The sequence below is a fragment of the Gloeophyllum trabeum genome (genome assembly GCF_000344685.1).
Source record: "Gloeophyllum trabeum ATCC 11539 unplaced genomic scaffold GLOTRscaffold_00002, whole genome shotgun sequence".
Taxonomy (NCBI): domain Eukaryota; kingdom Fungi; phylum Basidiomycota; class Agaricomycetes; order Gloeophyllales; family Gloeophyllaceae; genus Gloeophyllum; species Gloeophyllum trabeum.
The window spans coordinates 278,023-298,156 of NW_006920411.1; the positions used below are offsets into that span (position 1 = coordinate 278,023).

At 53.3% G+C, this 20,134-nt stretch overlaps 5 protein-coding genes across 5 annotated transcripts; 1 reads left to right on the forward strand and 4 right to left on the reverse strand.

Moving 5' to 3' along the window:
- Nucleotides 1–69: 69 nt before the first annotated feature.
- Nucleotides 70–2,333, reverse strand: GLOTRDRAFT_135871 (xanthine/uracil permease). The gene is made up of 7 exons (XM_007863799.1): nt 1,848–2,333; nt 1,673–1,788; nt 1,512–1,614; nt 969–1,460; nt 627–914; nt 322–570; nt 70–265 (listed from the first exon to the last, which is right to left on the reverse strand). Exons 1-7 carry the CDS (start codon nt 2,260–2,262, stop codon nt 132–134), a joined length of 1,797 nt encoding a protein of 598 aa, XP_007861990.1. The 5' UTR covers nt 2,263–2,333; the 3' UTR covers nt 70–131.
- A 564-nt stretch (nt 2,334–2,897) lies between these two features.
- GLOTRDRAFT_69821 (phytase) lies at nt 2,898–4,748 on the reverse strand (the record flags this gene model as incomplete). The annotated part of the gene is made up of 7 exons (XM_007863800.1): nt 2,898–3,493; nt 3,547–3,827; nt 3,879–3,940; nt 3,995–4,119; nt 4,166–4,335; nt 4,387–4,395; nt 4,445–4,748. Coding segments are annotated over 7 exons (1,426 nt in total), but the record flags the coding sequence as incomplete, so codon positions are not given.
- Nucleotides 4,749–6,526: 1,778 nt separating this feature from the next.
- Nucleotides 6,527–8,531, reverse strand: GLOTRDRAFT_102984 (cytochrome P450; the record flags this gene model as incomplete). The annotated part of the gene is made up of 9 exons (XM_007863801.1): nt 6,527–6,583; nt 6,635–7,038; nt 7,092–7,273; nt 7,327–7,490; nt 7,549–7,644; nt 7,698–7,880; nt 7,933–8,056; nt 8,109–8,126; nt 8,179–8,531. The coding sequence occupies 9 exons, from the start codon at nt 8,529–8,531 to the stop codon at nt 6,527–6,529; spliced, it is 1,581 nt and encodes a 526-aa protein (XP_007861992.1).
- Nucleotides 8,532–11,516: 2,985 nt separating this feature from the next.
- On the reverse strand, nt 11,517–15,398 carry GLOTRDRAFT_135873 (uncharacterized protein; the record flags this gene model as incomplete). Its single annotated transcript, XM_007863802.1, has 9 exons — nt 11,517–12,285; nt 12,338–12,955; nt 14,023–14,410; nt 14,465–14,586; nt 14,641–14,729; nt 14,780–14,913; nt 14,967–15,058; nt 15,111–15,184; nt 15,240–15,398. 9 exons carry the CDS (start codon nt 15,396–15,398, stop codon nt 11,649–11,651), a joined length of 2,313 nt encoding a protein of 770 aa, XP_007861993.1. The 3' UTR covers nt 11,517–11,648.
- A 1,464-nt stretch (nt 15,399–16,862) lies between these two features.
- On the forward strand, nt 16,863–20,098 carry GLOTRDRAFT_113744 (coatomer protein; the record flags this gene model as incomplete). The annotated part of the gene is made up of 11 exons (XM_007863803.1): nt 16,863–16,880; nt 16,930–17,313; nt 17,363–17,848; nt 17,900–18,418; nt 18,475–18,641; nt 18,694–18,801; nt 18,851–19,059; nt 19,112–19,393; nt 19,459–19,591; nt 19,650–19,837; nt 19,893–20,098. 11 exons carry the CDS (start codon nt 16,863–16,865, stop codon nt 19,949–19,951), a joined length of 2,553 nt encoding a protein of 850 aa, XP_007861994.1. The 3' UTR covers nt 19,952–20,098.
- Nucleotides 20,099–20,134: the final 36 nt, after the last annotated feature.

Sequence of the window (20,134 nt, forward strand, 5' to 3'; positions counted from 1 at the left end):
CCGCCTGCGTCACCCGTGGACTGTCATGAAAAAACAAGGTAAAATAGGATGAGCGTCGCGTCGTAACGTCTTTCATTAGTGTACAATTAGTTCTAGTATACGCAGTACAACATGGAAAGAAAAGACTATCTTCAGTGCTTCTCCTTGTCCCCATGAGCCTCCACATCCACTGTCTCGGTATGCACCTCGTCCTCCTCTTCCTCAAACAAATCCTCCTGCGGCAGTATCTGATTAAGCACGACAGCGACAATCCCTGATATCAAGACTGCAATCACACCCTCAGCAACATACGTCAGTCAATCAAGTCCGGAAGGAACTCACAAGGTGTGCTCAGGACGATCGTAATCGAATCAAACAGCCCTTGTAGTCCCTTATTCGGGTTCCTGACGCCATCAAACAGGTGCGTGAAGATTGTCGGCACTAGGAGGTCTCCGATCCCAAAAGACAGAGCGGCGGCTAGGACGAACCGGTCCCGTCGGGTGAAGCGGTTATACGAGAGCACACGGATGCCAGACACGGCGACGGTCGCGAACAGGAACGTCGTGACGCCTCCCAAGACTGGGTTCGGTACTGTTGTTCTCCCGTCAGAAATCACACAATGCGAGCGGAAGGAGATTAGATCTCACTAGCTAAGAACACCCCCGAGATCTTGCCCAACACCCCGAATAAGATCAGGAAGAAACAGCACCACCTCCCGGCAGTCCGGTTTGCGCACCGAGTGATCGCGATCACTCCATTATTCTGCGCGAATATGCTCAGGGGCGTGACCGTGAAGAGCGCGGAGACGAATCCCCCAATACCGTCGGACAGCACGCCGCCCTGGATACGCGAGTCGAACTCCTCCCCGTCGACTGCGACACGCGACACTTCCGAGGAGGCAGTGATGTCCCCGATGGCTTCCATCGCAAGCGAGACTACATCGCGCGGGTGAGTTGGAGTAAGCTACCACAGGAAGGGACTTGGCGTACTGTAGACGGCCAGCATGGGCAATATGGCTGGTGGGTAGACACGGATTTTGAACGTCTTGACCCACAAGAATGTGATCGCTGGTGCAGTCTTGATCGAACTCCCGTCGATGTAGCCCGCTGCCCCCGCCACTATACATCCCACCGCGAGGCCCACAATAATACTGATATTCTTCATGAAAGGGCTCCCAAACAGCTCTGTCAAAATAATACTAACGAAGCTGAGGAAGCCCAGACCAATGAACTCCGGGCTACCCCAGGGGAGGGGGCGCGGGGCCAATGTGGTCGGGCAGAGCTGGAATATACCTGACGCGGGTCGGGACATGCAGTCGTTGGATCCCCCGCCCCAGTTCGGAATACCCGAAGAGCCGATGAGGGATGCGCCAATCATGAGGATGACGGTGCCCGTCACCAGCGGCGGGAAGATGCGCTGCAAGATACGCGGCGAGACGAATGACATGAAGATTTCCAGGAAAGAGCAGATTAGGGAGGTACCTGCACATGAACCGTTCAGGGGACGTTCGCAGAGAATAAGCTAAGACATACCGAGCACGTATCCGTAGGCATCGGGGCAGGGCCCGCGAGTTACCGTACCGTCTGCCGCCGTAGTGGAGGGGCACGTGCCATCAGAATACATCGCATTGAAAATCTGAGCGGCGAGGAGAACATCAGTTTGAGCCTACCGAGGGCTGTTCAAATGTACATACAGCATTGGCTGTACTGAGAGTGGCAAAACTCGTCCCGACTACTGTGATCAAACCGGTCCCGATGTAATAATTTCTGAATAGTCGAGTTCTAGACATCTGCACCAGACTCAGGATCCCTGCCGTCCCAGTGTCAGCCGAGGTCTGCGAAAAGCTTTGGATAGCAATATAAACTCACCGCATCCGATCAAGCTGGCGGAAATCATGTACGAACTCGTCGCCGCATCCAGATTCAAAGCACTGGCAAAGATGATCGGAGGAGTAATTAGTCCGGCGAGCATGGCAAGTGCGTGCTGGAGTCCCGTAGTCATGGCTAGTACCAGCGGGAGTTCCGCATCCAAGGCGTAGAAAGGCGGAGACCTCCTCCGCGCCAGCCTCGCTTCCCTGGATCCGTACGCAAAGGGCAGAGTAGGCATGCAGAGCCAACCGTAGTCATAGTCACCAAGCCAACCGTGCCTAGTACTGACTTTGTTCGCCCAATGAGTCGCGCGGGCCTTCAGCTTGGAAGCGCGCGAGTTTGAGGGTGCCTCGAGACGCGGGGAAGGCGTCGGCTCCGGCTGCTCCTTGACCATGGTGGTTGATATAGAGGACATCTTGCCTTGTCGGTCGACTAGAACTCGGGCGCAGATGGAGACCCGCGCTCGATTCGACCGCTGGCGGCCAGGATTTATATAGCAGCAGCGTCAACGGCGTTTGAAAATTCTCCGAGACTGTCACTGGAGATAAGGGTCCTCTTATCTATGCGGGTCCCCAGTTTGTACCTCGATCGGCTCCTCTAGAGCAGCCACGCTCTGGATTTGAACGCCACATTCCTGCAGAGGTTAAGAGACTACTTAGTCGCTCCATACCTGTCCGCTTGAAGCGAGTATGCCACAGAATAGCGAGGCAGGACTCAGCATAGGATGTCCGACTCGCGCGCCGGCTTCGCTCACGTGACATCAATTTGAGGGCGTCGCGTCGCGTACGCGTCCGGCAGTCACCTTATCGTCAGGGGCCATGTTGTTAGTTCGGGAGTGTCAGTTAATCTGCCAGTGCTCGGCAGGCCCGGGCAGGCTACTATGTCAAGAAACAGATGCAGGAGGCACCAGCGAGGGCGCAGCTGGGCGGGGGGGGGGGAGAGAAGATGGGGGGATGAAGAAAGAGAGATAACATTGTGACAATGACCGGCTCTGATATATAAATGGGGCACCATGAGAAGAGAAGCAGTCACGGTCCTACATATGCCAGCGCCAGAACCACTTCAGGAAGTGCCAGTCCTCAGTGCACTATGCAAGACACAAGAGTAACACGTGTATGTGCCGTACTATTAAGCAGGTCAAAGATACAGAGGACAATCCAAAGTGATCCTGTTAGTTAAAACACTTCTCAAAATCCCCCTCCCCATCACTCCTCGCGTACGCCTGACTCTCTACAAACCGCCCAAGCTCGCACAACCCCGTCCCATCTCCACAAAACTCGAGCGGCTGCACCGCATCGTTCACCAAAATCCTGACATGCTCCTGTCCGACACACGCCAGCCTCTCCACCGCCATCCGCGCCGAGAACGGCACAATATGCGTCGTGAGCCACGTCCGATCCGGATCCGGCTGCCGCGGGTCCAGCGGCGCGGACTGCTTGAACAGTCCCATGGCGGCAAAGATCGCCACCATCTCGTTGTCGTGCGAGAAGTCCGCGTAGATCGTGCGGTCCAGCGGGAACGTCGCGCGCGACGAGTCGAGCGTTGAGTTGGTCTGCGTGTGATCCTGTACTGGCTGTCCCGTGAGCCGTGCGAGGAGCTCGTTGATGTAGCCGACACCTTGAACGGGACCGAGTGGCTGCCCGTACCTGCAATTCAATTAGCGCACAGCACTGTAGGGATGAGGGAGAAGAACGCATACCCAGTACCGTAGTATTTATCCAAGTCCCCCATGTATTCAAACCCCGCAAACTCCTCATCAGTGAAGAGCCTACAGAACGCGCTCGTGTTCTCCTTTGCGACGGACTCAAAGGGGCACAACGTCATGATGTTGTACGTGTCGACGTCAGTGAGATTCGCCCCTGGTGCACCAGCGTTCAATCGCGCCGTGATATTGGGCGCGAAGACCGACAGCCACGCGTCTGTTTGAGCGTCATTGCTACCAGCCTTAGGGCACATGGCATCGTCGAGGGTGTCGTTCAGCTGCATAGTCAATAAGAACATAATCAATTCATCAGAAGAGTGTATACGCACGGATTCATCGATGATGACAGATACTTTTGGGGCGTATAGACCTCCGTTAGCGTGTGCAAATCCTGTAAAGCCTATCATCAGAAAGCTAGCATCGATACATGTCACACCACTATTACCTGCTGTCCAATTGGAAGCTGAATCCACCACTCGTGTCGAGCCGGACGCGCGCACGAACGGTATACTGCTCTCATTTACAAGGCCAGCATATCGCTGGTACACGGCTTGACCAGCTTCAAAGGATCTTAAGCCAGTCAGTCCCAGCGCGAGTCTCAACCTCGACCACTTACTGGGTGGCACCAAGACCAACGAGGTCGTCCGTGCCCAGGTCGTACTTGAACATTTTGAGGAAGCGTAAGCTGGGATCCGTGTATGTTTGTACGGACTGCAGCTTGGCCAGCGCAGAGGTAAGGCGTTGAGCCGCACCTGAGGTAGGATACCTCGCTCCGTGCCGCTGGATCTTCACAATTGTTCAGTTGCCGAAAGTGGTCCATTCCGTATGCGTACTTACAATATTGACCTTGGTTTTGTTTCAGTACAGGCCCATCGCGTTCGGTTGAGATACTCACCTGCGTTACACTGCATCCCTGTGGCGGAGTTACATACTCCTCAACAGCATACCATGGCGAGTACTGGGCCCAATCCCGAAAGTTATCCGGCAACTCGGGCAAAGCCAGCACTAAGCTAGTGCCCTCTGCAGAATAACTCCAAGCCTTCCCGGAGAGCAACAGCTGCACCACGGCCACACATGCCAGAAAGCCCATGATCAAAGCGAGGGTCGATCTCGTCGTTCCCGCCTCAGGCTTTCGTACTCTTGGATGATTCTCGTTCCCATGATACGGGGGAAATAGAGCACCCTTCCGCTTGGCCATCCCTACGATGCGGACAGTCGGGTTGTGAGCAAACGTCGCCGACTGCAACTTCGCATGGTCAGGATGTACACAGCCCGGCAGTATTTGTACAAATGTTGCGTCAAAATCCGGAATCAAACGTTTGCGCTGAGATTGCCAAACAGGAGCAAGAAAATCGCCCTCGCGAATGAATCAGACCGAATATTTGCATGAGTTTCTTGCCGCGGGATAGCGCAAATGTTGCACAAATAGAGTCACATGACCTGCACGGGACTGATAACATCAATCACGCCATATGCCTGGATTGGTCCCCTTTCCCACCCCATTGCTCGACGGCGCAGCTCATATGGATGCATGGAAAACAATGTAATCATCATATGTATCTACTACATACACATATGAGCATCTAATGATACATCTTGCATGTCGCAAGACCCAATCTTCCTGTGGTGCACCTACTATTTCAGAGATGAAAATACTAAGGTGATATGCCGCACGCTCGTCGGCCTATACAACTTCTGCATCATCAGTATGTTCAGAGACTGCAAGAGTATCACACTTACCCATGCAAATCGAGCATCAGCGAAGCATCGCTGTAGATATGGTACACGTACCATGTCGAGTAGAGACAACAGCTACAACAGGTCGAGAGGAGCTGAGGCGAGGACAGGCAGATGGTGGTGGTTGAAGGGAAAGAGAGGATGAGAGAGAAATTTGTTCAAGTCCAACTCCAACCGTTACGAGCGGAGATTGAACTCCGGCACCTCGGCATGATGAAGGAGCGACGCGACGTGTCACGAGACCACCGGCACGCCCCCGTGCCGATAAGTCCGAGTCAGAATATTGCGCAATGGAATCCACGACGCAAATCCTTTGCAACCTGTATTGCAACGGTTGCACAAATGGCACGCACGCAAAATGAGTGCGACTGTTACGCAAAAGTACTGAGAATTATACTACTGACATTTGCACGAACGCCCCTTGGATTTTTTCACCAGATTCTGGGCTGGCCGTGTACTGGTAAGCTCAACACGTTCGTGGCCGCCACGACCCGGTCACGGAGACGAACGCGCGCACTTGCAAGCCGATCCCGCGGAGACCGATGCGCACGTGGCTGCTGTGTGGCTTCCCCGGGACAGCGGCCAGTCTTTGGTTCTGCCAGTGCCAGGCAACATCAATCCTTTGACGGGATCAGTCCACCGGGTAAGAGCTCGAAGTAAGTAACTCACAGTGAAGTCAAAGCTCTGTACGTCGGGTCGACACTGTCCGCTGTTGAGAGCTCTTGAGAAAGGCAGGAGTTTCCATCGACGATGCCTGAATGGTGGCGGTTGAGAGGAGAAGGGCGAGGAGGTGAGAGACGGCCTGGATTACTTTTTTATCTGAACTCTGAAAAGGTACATATATCGCGCGTCCACATATGTTAACTCAGTCAAATTGAATCCTGGTTTCCTTTCTCCAACATATCTATATTGGGAAATTGCATCTCCATAGTAGGCACGGACTGTCGCCTCGGAGCCGCCCCGATTCCAACGGGCCCCACAAGAATTATTTGATTCTGACATATTCAAAGACATCGTGTCTATCATAACGTATACAAGTTCATTCTTTTCCATCAAGGGTCCAGTCCGTCCTAACCAAACAAAAAGGCGGCCAAAACGGCGGCAAGGGAGAACAAGGAGGAACGGGATTAAGGGGCTCGTAAAGTAAGGGCATCGCAAACAACAACTTGCAACTTAACAATAAATACGACGACAGAGCTTATGCAATGAGGTATTGGACCCGCCTGTGGCGTCTGGTGCTTTAGTGCTTCCTGGGGAGGAAAGCAAGCTTGCACTTCATGGACGCCGGGAAAATGACCTGATAACTGGACGTCAGGATGTGAGCATTCATGTAAAGCGAGCTACGAACAAAACTGTCTCTCATATCCATACTCTTCTCACTGGTCTCCGCAGGAGCCACAACCGTAAAGTTCGAAGCGATGGCCGCTACGACGATTCTCAGCATGAACTGAGCTAGGTTCTGACCGCCGCAGACTCGGGTACCTGTGCCGAAGGCCATCAGGTGCTGGTTCATGCGAGTGAGGTCCTCGGTGCTAGTGACAGTCTCGAGCCAGCGCTCAGGGAGGAACGACTCCGGGGACGGGAAAATCGAGGGCTCTCGGTGCATAGACCATGCCTGGGTTGCAACCACCGTGCCGGAAGGCAAACCGTACCCCATGAGATCGAAGACCTCGTTCATTTCGCCTTTCTTCCCCGTGGACGACGGAACGACTCGCTCAAGCAGGCTGGGAGCTGCACCGTAAAGACGGAAACCTATACGGATGTGTGAGGATGACCCGTCACATAGCAAGCGGCTAGGTACTCGCCCTCTTTGAGGAATGCATTCAAATACGGCAACTTCTGCAGGACCGAAATATCGGGGATAGCCGTATTGTCAGGCATCGCCGCGTCGAGCTCCTCCCGAAGCTTGGCGACGATATCATCACGCCTACTGAGCTCCCAGCACAGGTACGACAGTGTGGTAGAGGTAGTGTCTGAACCAGCGATCCTACGGACGAAGGATATTAGTTAGGTCGAGAGGAGAAGCACAAACATACTCACAGATGTCCCATGCATTCAGAGATAACATCTTCATCAGACATAGGAGAGTCAGCGATGCGGTACTCAAGTAGCCGTCTGAGCAAGGAGAGTCTGTCCGAGTCTTCTTGACCGGCATTTCTAAGAGCCAACCGTGAACGAGTCTCGTAGACTCGATCGGATACATACTATCGAAAATCCTGAACAACTCGGCGCATATGTAGCAAGCGTACTGATTTAACACACCTCAGCCATGATTTTATCAGAGTCGCACAGTTGACGGAGACGTTTGTTGGGTATACTGCAGACGAGTTTCCAAGCCCAGGTTGGGACGGCGCTCCTCTAAGTCAAACAACTCAGTCTACGCCTTGTTAGAACACTACAGGACTGCTTGCCAGAATGCCTCGCTTGGGGAAGTCGTTGATTGCTGTAGAAAGCGCATCCTCCGACTCGGTGGTCCAATTTGCAAGGGCTCCGGCCTCGTGGTCGAACGAAGACGCGCATACGACGTCGACCATTAACTGGCGGAAAAGAGTCAGGCAGTCCAAGGCCGACTTCCCTCCAAGGTTCTCCAGTATCTAGCTGATGGTCAATGATGGAACAAGACAATGGGCATAGACGGTGACTTACGCTGACGAGCTTCAACGTGAGATGGTGCATCTCAGGCTGGAATAAAGACAAGTTTGCGGTCGTGTAGTGAGAAGCGTAGCCCTTCCTGCGGGCAACGTGACGGGCATGTTCGAGAGTGGTCATGCTATTGTAACGCGTCAGTCTGTCGTCCAGGTAACAGCTATTCGCGATCTTACGCATGGTCGTTATTGTTCCTGAGCGAAGATATTAGCGTGATCTCTGCCTGATTGCACAGATAGCACCCACGTCAAAAGACTCTTGTAGTAGGGGCTCTTATCGAACTTGTGGACGCTGTATACTCTCTTCATCGTCGTGATATCGCGGAAGACGATTTTATTGGGACCGACGCGAACGACCGGACCATACTGGTCGAAGAGTCGCTGGACTATTTTGCATTGCTGGAGGCGAACGACGTGCGTCGTGAGCCAGAAGTCGGAGACGGCTGCGTACCACGGGCCGGGGATGGTATTGAGAGGAGAGAAAGCAAGCTGATAGATGGCGTTGACGATAACATAGACGAAGGTGCAAGATAGCGCAGCATAACAGAGGTTTCGCGGGGTAGATAGCGGGGACAACAGAGTATCGATGTATGCGTTCATTGTGAAGGTCGGTATCGAGGGTAAGGCCGCGAGAAAAGATCGTTGGGAAAAGGAGCCCTGGTCGCTGTGGGGGATCCTGGGAGGGGATAGTCGTGGTAGGGAGGAAGGGGGCGCGTGGGGGCAGAAAACAGCAGGCTGCGACTTTATAGGTGGAGGACATGGCGTGATGTGGTGAAGTGCCAAGGGGTGAAGGACGCGGTGGGTCTAGGGCCTTTCCAAGAAGGATTCTAGGATCACCTCCGCCGAAGCGCACGCCACATTGGTGAACGAGTTCCCTCGCAATTACATCAGCCACATCCTTTCTGGAAGGCACAGAACCTCCGTGCCTCTTCCCGATCTGGAAGGCGGATTGCCTTTTGCGAGACGTAGCGGCTCCTTCACGGCGCTTCTCGCTGTCCAACACGTCCGGAGGAAATCGTCAACAATTTGTGAAGAGTATTCGAAGCATCCCGAGCGGTCCCGAGGGCACCCTTCACGATTGCACTCTTCAATGGCCACCGCCACCTGCATGACGACGGACGGCGAAGGCAACGGCAGACGAGAGAGCGCCAGCATTCTTCCAGGCCCAAGTCATTTCGGTGCCGGCGAGAATGGACAAATCGTAAGGCTGAATGCGGACTTCCTTTCGAGATAGACAGAACTCAGTCGCGACAGCCATCCGCTCCGGACTGGTCGGGTGATTGAGAATTGTCGTTCTCTGTCCCAGCTTCCAGATGATATCGGGGCTAGCGAAGACGGTTGACAGCCTTCGGTTTCATGACACAAAGCAGGAAAATCATGGAGATGTCACAGCGACAGTGTAGACTACTTGACAAGCGCATGTGCTACGCCAGCACCAGATGAATACATTCGGTGGCGTGTCTTCAGGTGTCTTCTGGCTCGTTGTTGGTTTTGCGTAAACAAGTTCCGGCCTGGCCGCTTCCCGGATATTCAGTGCAACGATCAGCGAAGAGACGGATAGGCAATGAACCTCCGAAGCGCACTTGCAAGCACGGCTCGAGTAGTCTTCTATTCATCATGATAGTCCGGAACTAGCGTCGTCGCATCCAACGATCAGCAGTAGATGCTGGGCGGTCCTGAGAATGTTTCGAGACGTAGCGCACTATGAACCTTTGTTGAATCCTAACGATGCTCTACACTGGTCGGGTGACTGAGAACTATCGTCCTTCATCCCATGATCCAGACGATATCGGGATTGGCTTGGACCGGATCAGTGACAGTTGTTGACAGCCACCGGTTCATAAGTCAAAGTCGAATAAGCATCGGAGTGCCACATTAGCAGTGCAGTATACTTGACAAGCGCATGTGCTACATCCAGCACGATGGTGAATACATTCAACATACTGTGTACAGCGGCGTATCTGCCGCACGTTCGGTTTCAATTGCAGGGATTCGGGTCTGGCCTCCTCACGGATATCGATAGCAAGGATCAGCGCAGAAATGACGGTGTCACACACCTCTGATGAGCAGTGAAACTTAGCCGGGTTGACTGGGGAAGGGTGCGCAGAGTTTTTTATTGATACATCGGTTTGGGACTAGCGTCGTCGCGAGTACCCTATCAAAGGCTCAGCAACAGACATCGGACGATGTCCACAAGGTTCCGAGACGTAGCCGCGCTATGCACCTCGGGTTGATCTTCTACTGGAATGAGGAACAAAGGTAGTCGAGGTGCAAGATCCCGCCAGGCTCGCTAAGCAAAAAACCTTTGCATTCTCGAAGTCATTCCAATTGGCCAAAATCGAGCACGCCAACGGGATGGAAAAGAATAACTTGCTTATCCGTTCTTCGAGATACAGCCAGGCTCCGGTACACCGGTGATGATTGCGTCTAGGGCCACCATCGGTGCACTGGCACAGGAAGTCCTTCGGAGATCATGATACATTGCCCGATCGACCACCGTCTTCCGTCGCCCAAGGGTATGGCGGGAGCACAGAGTACCATAGAATAAGACTGGCAGGGCCTCGAGTACAGTACAGTGCCGCAGGCATGGCAGGTGGCGGATCGACGTCCAGGTACACCAACAGCGTGTCGTAAGATAGGGAGCCTTTACAAGGTTCACGCTGTTATGCGTATCCATCCTTCCGGTCATAGCCAGTAAAGTCCGCATCGTGGTACCTCGTTAGGGGTCTCGGTAGCCAGCGGTCCAAAGCGGCGTGCTGGTAAGATAGCCACGACGAGATCGGTGCGTCTGCCTCACTAGGATCTGGATGCGCGCAAGGCTGGCTAAAAGACTAGTATAGACATGAGGCGGAGTAACAGCTAACAGGGTAATCCACCTCGCGCGCAAGGCCGTTCTCTAGAACGAGGGACGATCATGACAGCAACTCTTCGTCATCTCCGACGTCTTGCGAGTACATACCGGACCAGCGTTATCGACGAGGAAGTTATAAAGCAGATGCACAATCGCGATAATCATCCACTCAACTTTGAATGGGAAATCTGAGATATGCTTCCGTAGGCAACCCCGATTTGGTAGGCAAGTGGCGCTACCGGGCGTTGTGGCGCGCGGAATGTGACAGTCCGGAGGATGGGCCCTGCACACTTGGATGGAGGGCCCGGGATGTAGAGCCCGATACACTAAGATGTAATGCTCCTCACACTCCTCGCTACCGACAAGTTCCTTATGCGCTCGTCGTTGATTGTACAAACATTCTGTAGGAAGTCGTGCAAGTCTGAATTCTCTGCAATAGCATCCACTGTGTATGTGACTGCACACACAACCACGCTTGCGACGAGCTCAGCGGACGCAGGTCTGATTTACACGGCCAAGTGTTGCCCACCAGCGAGGAGTACGACAACAACGCATCAGACCGTCGTAAGTATTTCCAGGTGATGAGTCCCGCAGCCTATCTTCATCGGTAAGGAGCAAGGCGATATGCCACCGTAAAACATCAGACTCGGCAGATCATTGTTTCAAGAATGTACCGTAGAATTAGTAACTACTATAAACGTGTCATGGCATCTTTGCAATCGTGAAAGCATCGTAAGCGACAAACAACGACAAGATTCCAAGGTCCGTGAGCCGTATCATAGTAAATATACAGATATATTGCACGCATAGATCATTGCCACCGAATCACCAAGGAACCCAAGACAGAAATTCGACAAGGACCAGGATTACCGACCTCCCCATAGTGGCAAGTCGGTGGCACTCTTATCCGGAGAACTGGGCTCACCTCCAATGAGTTCCCCGTCGGAATCGTAGGTATCCCCTGGATCTCTGTCCGGGGCACCCTCTTCACTCTCATCGGCCGTCAACCGAAACCTAGACACCATAGCCTCGGGCATCGACCCCACGCGGTCCTCGAGGCTTGCGCTCGCGGTGGACGTCGGCGAGTCGGGTATGCGGAAGACTGGTGTCACCGATCGCGGGCCGCGTCCAGGGATATAGTGCGGCCTGGCCAAGGGCCAGGGAATGGGCGACGTCTGGTCGGGCGGGGTGATGTACCCTTGCGGAGGCAGCGGGTACATCACGGGCTCTTCTACCCCAGGTACGTAGAATCGGTCTGGAGAGGCGGACAACGGTGGAGGGGTGACGACTGTTCGAGGCGGGAATTCGTATGCGGGAGACGAGGAGACGTGGTCGGCGAAGAAGGTATATACGTATCCGGGAGAGGCGGACGACGACGGCTGCCGTGGACTGAGGTAGTCTGGTCCTTCTGGGCGCAGACTCTGCGAAGGCTCCGCAGTGATGGGTGAGAATGCCTCGGCCGCGGACTGACATGTCCGGTACCGGGTACCCAGGATATTCCCACTATCAGATAACATGAGGATTAGCTACCACTATGGTACAGAGGGGCACTCACCACACGGCACAGCCGATGCCCTCCTTTAGACAGCCACATCCGCTTCGGAGGATCATTAGCGATCGGGTGCCTTTGTCGAAATATGACTCGTCTAGGGAAACAACGACATCTGAGGCATCTGATTTGGCTGTCCAGACACCGCATCGTCGGCGGGGCGTCGCATTCGCATGCAGGAGGGCACCGCAACCGTTTGACCGTTTCCGAGACTCCCGACGACGTGGCCGTGGCGCTTCGTTCGTATCAGGATACAAGGGGAGCGGAGAAGGTCTATACGACGACGACTGAGGGAACATGTCGTCCTCTGAGTCCGATTCCTCTTCCCTTCCGCAATAAAGTGTATAGAACTTGGGCTCCTCGTCCTGCACCGGTTCGGATACGGTGTCCCACTCCCTTCTGAGAGTTTCCTCGTCACTATCTCCATTCTCTCTCGAATCCCAAGGTGGTAATGAGGATGCATACGAGTCGCGACGATTGGATACCCTGTGAGTGTAATCTAAGCGCATAGCGCCCCGTCTGCGTAACCTCGAAGTTTCGCCTGTCCGCACCAAGTCCGAAAGCACGATAGAGTCGTCAGCATCGGTTGGAACAAGCGCGGATTCGTGAGTAGTGGTTTCTTCGCTATGCGGACGGTATACAAGAGGCATCAGAAAGAATCAATGTGAAAGCCAGCAAAGGAAGATTATGGCTCGAAAGCAAGAGTGTGTTGCCCGGTGGCGTAGGCGGGGCATGTTTGCCGCATGCTTGCTTACGTAAGGTGTCGGCGTTCACCGCATCGCCACAATCCGCCACACTTCGTTCCACGGCATAAATAGCAAACACGACACGAAATATACATGAAATACGAAATAATAGATGCAGGTATTCCAAAGAGCTTAAGGATGCGGCACTTGGGGAGGTATCCAGCTCACGGCAACAGAGTTCGGTCTGAGAACTCGAACGACGCAACGATGATGAATATCAGGACTGTCTGGATCTCGGTATATCGAGGTATGGTCTACGCCTTCAACCCCATGCCTTCATAAAACACCGTCAGGGCTGGAGTATAAGATATGGCGGCTGACTCACATAGAACGAAAGTGTAGACTCATATATTGTAGGGGCACTCTGGCACGGCAAATGCCACAGAAATAAGAAGTGGATGCTTCCCGGCAACAGCATGCGATTGGAGGACGTATTGACGGTATTTCCCTTTCATGGAGCCGTTCCAGCGTTCGAATGTATGCAGCTGAAGCGTCATCTAGTTTCGTCCAAGATATGTGGCCGATATTCCCTGTATGTTGCTTCAAAGCATGCTCGATCTATAAAAGTCATAAAAAACAGGCGCGCAACCGAGTACCTGCGTGGTACTCACCGCGGTCCTCCAGGTCATACAGTACAGAGTCGAATTAGTGCTGCAAGTGTTACACATGAATCTCCAATCAAGCGCGTCCATGTCCTTCGCGAATGTGAAGCTGGAACTGTGGCCACCGAGCCTTACCAGTGTCGCCGCAACTTCAGCAGCCTCTGCATGATGCGCGATTTTTTTACCGTCGAAATTCCAAGGTTCGTGGCCGAGGGCCTTGAAAGTCGACCACTGTTCGGCGGACCTGTCCTTCACTGCATAATTTAAAGCGGTCATGTGGTGGTGGCACAGAATCCTCGGATAGTTCAGAATCTCGTCGCAGCCGGTGCAGACTCCGACGCACTTGAACCAAGTAGTCGCCAGATCCAGTCTTCGAATGTCGTATCCCGGCAGTCCATACGGGCTCCAAGGTACCAGGCTGAGCAGGAAGTTCTCTGCCCTTCCCCGCCAGAAGAAGGCTAATTCACGAAGCCGGGGGATGAGCTGAATCATCGCGCTGTGGACGTGGTAGTCTTCGGGAGATTCCATCAAAGCCTGGAACTCCTCCATGTCGCAGAAATCTGCTACACTTGGCAAGAGCTGATCCAGGCGGAGACTGGAAGCATACGCTTGCACTACTTTGGCCAGGATCGCCTGGCGGTGCCTAATCAATCTTCTACGCTCCTCTGTTTCGCGCTGGGCCCTCATATCATCGAGGAACCTCTCCAATTCTGCTTGAATCGCGGCCCAACCTTAGAAATACCGAAAAGTGAGTCAATCTGGCGGTGAAGGGAGGAAGGCCATACCTTTGTCCGTAAGCACCTTAGTCTCCCTGACATGTTGGTGGGCGGAGAAAGTTCCTGGTTTCCATTCGTCCAGTTTGCGCAGCTCCGCGGTCCATCCAAGCGCGCCTAGTCTTTCCCGAATTCTTCGCGCAAGGCTTAGCTTCCAACATGCGAGAAGTTGTGTCATTGCCACTTACGCTCTTTCGCGCTCTTGCCTGATATCGTGCAGCTCATCCGAGCGTCTGCGGCGCGTCTCCGCTTCCCATATAACACAAGCTTGGGCGTGCTTTAAGTAATGTTCAATAACGGTAAAGGGGCAGTATTGGAAGGACATACGTATGCTATTGACCGTTTACGTTCTTGCTTGGCCAACACGAATTTGGCTAGCTCCTCCTTGTCTCCGTAGACCTGCATAAACTGTTTGAGAAGCTCCTCGCCTTCGGCCCTGCCGAAGAACAACTCAGTCCGACCTGTAAGAGTAAATTGGTTGAATGGGTATTACAGATGACTTCAGAGCACGAACCATTGCGGGTGACCAGATCGCATGGCACCGCGTTGAGAAAATCAGGATAAAACGCTTTCGGCACGTCGAGTGTGTCGAGGAACATGACGAATCTAGACTCATAAATTATACATTTGTTCGAAATGGATGAAAATACAGACGTACCTGTACCCGAAGCAAGTACTGCAGCACCTCGTCCGACAGTTCCAGTATACCTTCTGAGCTCGGGAGAGGCAGAACTAAACGTCCGCCAATGAGATAAGTTTAGAGTAATTCAAAACGGTATGTACTCACATAGCATCGGGTGTCGAAGAGGAGGCGTATATAGGCCGGCTCTATCAAGTCCTCAGGGCACGGAGGCAGCCCCTCAATAGTTTTGAGAGTTTCCCGCCAGATCCACCGGCTTTCACGAGACATGAGGTATTTCCGCAGGGCCTTGGTAGTCCATGACATGCGCAGCAGGTCAAGGGGATGGAGCCATATGAATATCTGGATGGCGTAAACTCGCCTCTACCCAGCTGCTGTGCAATGTACGACGTACCTGATCAATTATGTCTCGCGGCTGTAGTAGTAGTTGCTGAATATTTCCGCGGGTGCCTCGAGTGGCACGCACTTGACCTGACAAAGGAAATGCGTCGGTTCGCATTCGCGTTCATATGTTCATAATTAACACAAACCTCTGGGTCCAGCCATTGAGGACAAATGTCTCGTCGTACAGAGGCGCAGCTGCAATGGGATGGCGCCGACGAGACGAGGCTGGGCCGTTAAATATCGCGATCATAATGGGTGGCTCAATCTGCGGGTGCGGTGGCTGCAGTTTGACGAGTGACTTGGGTTCTTTCTGCTCTGCCCGAATCTTCGTCATGGCAACGCCGTTTCGTGAATTCACCGAAGCCGAAAGGGACGACTGTGAATCGGTTCTTTGAAGGTGCGAAATCTCGACCAAACAATGGAGCCCGGGTCGTGCTTCCAGTCGACAGAACCAGGGATAAGAGGGACGCTTTTAGTACGTTACCGATACACCGGAGTGGCTTGTCCATGAAAGCCATGATTTGCGGTCCCTGTGATGCACAATGTCGTGTAGAACAATGGCCTGATGGGTCGGCTTTGCTGTTGAGTGGCACTCGTAGACATGCCTGCAAGGTGGAAACGGGCTATGCTACATTCAAGGAGGGCCCATGTAAACTATTTAGCACAGCCTATTTACTGCTATATGAGTGTCAGTGCATCGCGAGCGAGTAGAGCAAGTGCGCACGCACACCCTTGCTTGGAACGACGGTGGATGCTGTTCCAAAGTTGTACACATCCCGCACAAGCTGTATCGTATATAGTTACAGATCAGCCTGCAACAGGATTGCGACTAGACAAGCAATTCTTCAGAGGCAAAGCCATAACGTCCCTGAACGCGTTTCATGAGTGGCGAGGCTGAACTTAAGGATCGTCCGAAGCGCTGTGCAGCGTGGCGGGATGCCTGATATGGAATACCAGCTGCCTAATCCGTCCATGTCTTGAGTAATAGACCAAGTCCCCAAGCAGCTCATGCTGTCTAATTCTCCGCTGCTTGAGCTACATCGAGGCTTTATAAAAGCAACTGCTTGAGTGATTCTGCTATGGAATTCTCCTTCCTCCTTCCCTCCCCCTGGACCCCACCACTATCCTCAGTTCGAACACCTTCCATGACGGCTCCTGACGCCCTTCTGTCTTCTCTATAGAATTATTTTCTGCTTATACTTTCAGACATTTGCTCAGGTGGAAGTTGCATAGGCTCATGCGGACCAGCCCCCCTTTGTCCGATTCTCGAGCCTCCTCTGGTATCGTCGATGACCGAATATGGGAACACCACGTGTCGGGATCTTGACTATTCCCCGATCGTAATTGGACCTTTACACGTCGCTCACGCCGGTCCATAGGTTAAGGATGTTACTAGACGTCAATGTGAGTAGCATCAATGTCGTGGAATGGTAAACTCTGACCTAGTCCCCAGAGAAGATTCTTCCAGCGGACAGACCGCGTAAAAGGCGTCGACTTTCATCCGACCGAGCCGTGGCTGTTGACCGGCCTGTACAACGGCTCAGTGAACATCTACAACCATGAGACGGGCGCGTTGGTCAGGACGTTCGAAGTCGCTGAAGTACCCGTGCGCTGTGTCCGATTTATCCCTCGGAAAAACTGGTTCGTCGCCGGCTGTGACGACTTCCACGTTCGTGTCTTCAATTACAACACACACGAAAAGGTCATCGCGTTCGAAGCGCACCCCGACTACATTCGATGTCTGACGGTGCATCCGACGGCGAGCATCGTGCTCACGGGAAGTGATGACATGACGATCCGGGCATGGGACTGGGAGAAGGGATGGAAGTGTATTCAGGTGAGTATATGCGCTGATATGTGCTGTGAGCGCTACCGACACCATGCAGGTGTATGAAGGGCACACCCACTACATCATGAATATTGCTATCAACCCCAAGGACACCAATACATTCGCATCAGCATGTCTCGACCATAATGTCAAGATGTGGTCCCTTGGCTCCTCCACTGCTAATTTCACTATGGAAGCGCACCCTAGCGGTGTGAACTATGTGGAATTCTACCCCGGTCCTGATAAGCCATATCTCGTAACCTGTGGGGACGATAACACTGTGAAGGTCTGGGATTATCTCAGCAAGAGCTGCGTGCAGACTATGCAAAGTCACACAAATAATGTTTCCTTTGCGGTGTTTCACCCTAACCTCCCTATCATCATCAGTGGAAGCGAGGACGGGACAGTGAAGATCTGGAACAGTGGGACGTATCGGCTCGAGAACACCCTAAGCTACGCACTGGAGCGGGCATGGTGTGTCTCGCTGCGCAAAGATGCGAACGAGGTAGCGGTGGGGTTCGACGAGGGCGTCGTGATCATCAAAGTGAGTGTATGCTCTCTTATGATGATTAGTATGTTTATGGAGCCATGCTAGCTCGGCCGGGACGAACCTACATTCAGCATGGACCCGTCGGGCAAGCTAGTTTACACCCGTAACCAGGAAGTTCTGTCGGCAAACCTGCAGACGCTGCAAGACGATGTAACGGCGGAGGGCACCCGGATACCGGTGTCCGTCAAGGAGCTGGGCTCCACGGAAGTCTTCCCCACCGCGCTCATCCACTCGCCAAACGGCAGATTCGTTACTGTTGTTGGTGATGGCGAGTACATCATCTACACTGCGCTTGCATGGCGGAATAAGGCCTTCGGCAACGGCAACTCCTTTGCGTGGGCTGGTGACTCGAATACGTATGCGGTGCTGGAGGGTAAGACGAAGGTGCGGGTGTACAAGAGTTTCCGCGAACGAGGGGGCGCGGGGATGAAAGGTGCTGGGACGTGGGCCATCGAAGGGTTGCATGGCGGCACCTTGCTTGGAGCGAGGGGTAATGGGTTTGTCTTGTTCTGGGATTGGGAGACCGGTGAGATCGTGCGGAGGATCGAGGTTGATGCACAAAATGTGAGTTCCTCCTTTCGTTAGTGCGCCTTCTCAGCTCAATATGTCTCTTGCAATAGGTCTTCTGGTCAGGGACTGGCCAGCTTGTAGCGATCAGCACGAAGGACTCTTTCTACGTCCTTCGGTTCGACCGCGACGCTTACACGTCAAAACTCGAGGAGGGCGCTGACATCGGCGACGAAGGCGTTGAAGAAGCATTCGACGTGGTTGCCGAAGTCCCAGAGAGGTACGCCGTTTGGCAATTGACCCGGGTGTGCGTCTTACTGACTTTTCTGCAGTGTCAAGACTGCGAAGTGGATAGGGGATTGCTTCATCTACACAAATAGCAACAATCGCCTGAACTACTTTGTGGGCACGGAGTCGTATACCATCACTCAATTCGATACGTGAGTACGAGTCAGCCTGCATGGTCGGCCTTGCTAATGATTTTTGTAGACCACTGTACCTGATGGGATACATCCCGGCACATAATCGTGTCTACCTGGGCGACAAGGATGTGAACGTGTACGCTTACACCCTGGCACTCAGTCTGGTGGAATATCAGACTGCAGTGCTAAGGGGTGATATGGAAGCAGCCGAGGAGATACTGCCGACCATTCCCAAGGACCAGCGGAATAAAGTCGCCCGCTTTTTGGAGGGCAGAGGTAAGTCCGGTGTTCCGAATTCACCGCATCACTGCAACTGAGGGACCGTCAGACTTGAAGGAGCTCGCTCTTCAAGTAGCCACCGACCCGGATCAAAAGTTCGATCTCGCCATACAGCTAGATGATCTCGACACTGCCCTTGGGATCGCGCGGTCCGTCCCCGAGTCAGAAGCAGAGTCTAAGTGGAAGGCGTTGGGAGACCGCGCTCTGGCCGTCTGGCGGTTCGATCTCGCGAGAGAATGCTTCGAGAAGGCTGGAGACCTAAGTGCTCTCATGTTGCTATTGCTCTCAATAGGAGATCGAGACGGGTTGTCTAAATTGGCTCATGCTGCTGGTGAGTCTACTTGTGGCGCTTCCGTTGCATGAGCATGAGGTGACTCAGATGCTTTGCATTTCTAGAGGAGAAGGGTGCGAATAACCTCGCGTTCGCAACGCTTTTCCAACTCGGCAACACGAAAGCCTGCGTTGACTTATTAATAAAGACAGAACGTATCCCAGAGGCTGCTATGTTTGCGCGAACCTATTCTCCGAGGTTAGTTCCACCGCAGCGGTGTGTTCCCGAGAAAGTACTGAGCTTGTCCGCTATGCAGTCAAGTACCCAGGACGGTCGACGCGTGGCGGGATGACCTGGTTGCGAAGAACCGGAAGAAGATCGCGGCGTCCATAGCCAATCCGAAGGAGAACCCAGAGCTGTTCGAGGAAGGCTGGGAGGACGCGCTCGCACGTGAAGAGGCTGCGTTGCAGGCTGCTCCTTCGGCTGCAGTCAACGGCGAGGGGGGTGCGTGGCAAGATATCTACGTCCATTTCAATTTGCGATGCTAACTTACTCACAGGGCTTGACAAGTCCGCTTCGTCGGACGATTCTGAAGGTGTTTTGGTGGACGCATCGTAGGTGCGACGTTTACTCTAGTCGTATTGTATATTCCTTGGACTCTTCTATGTAATCCAGTTTATAACCTCAATAAAAGGGCCACTAAACACGGACCTAGACCTCCTGGTATACCCGGAAATTGATCGAGAACCTATGTTTGCATCACCGTTTTTCTGGCAAGTGCTCGAGAGTGCTCGTGGCGGA

Coding starts and splice junctions, on each gene's coding strand:
- GLOTRDRAFT_135871 (XM_007863799.1), bottom strand. CDS start 2,262: ATGTCCTCTATATCAACCACCATGGTCAAGGAGCAGCCGGAGCCGACG. Junction 1,789..1,847: donor CGCCAGCTTGATCGGATGCG/GTGAGTTTATAT, acceptor CTGGGACGGCAG/GGATCCTGAGTCTGGTGCAG. Junction 1,461..1,511: donor TGCCTACGGATACGTGCTCG/GTATGTCTTAGC, acceptor GTTCATGTGCAG/GTACCTCCCTAATCTGCTCT.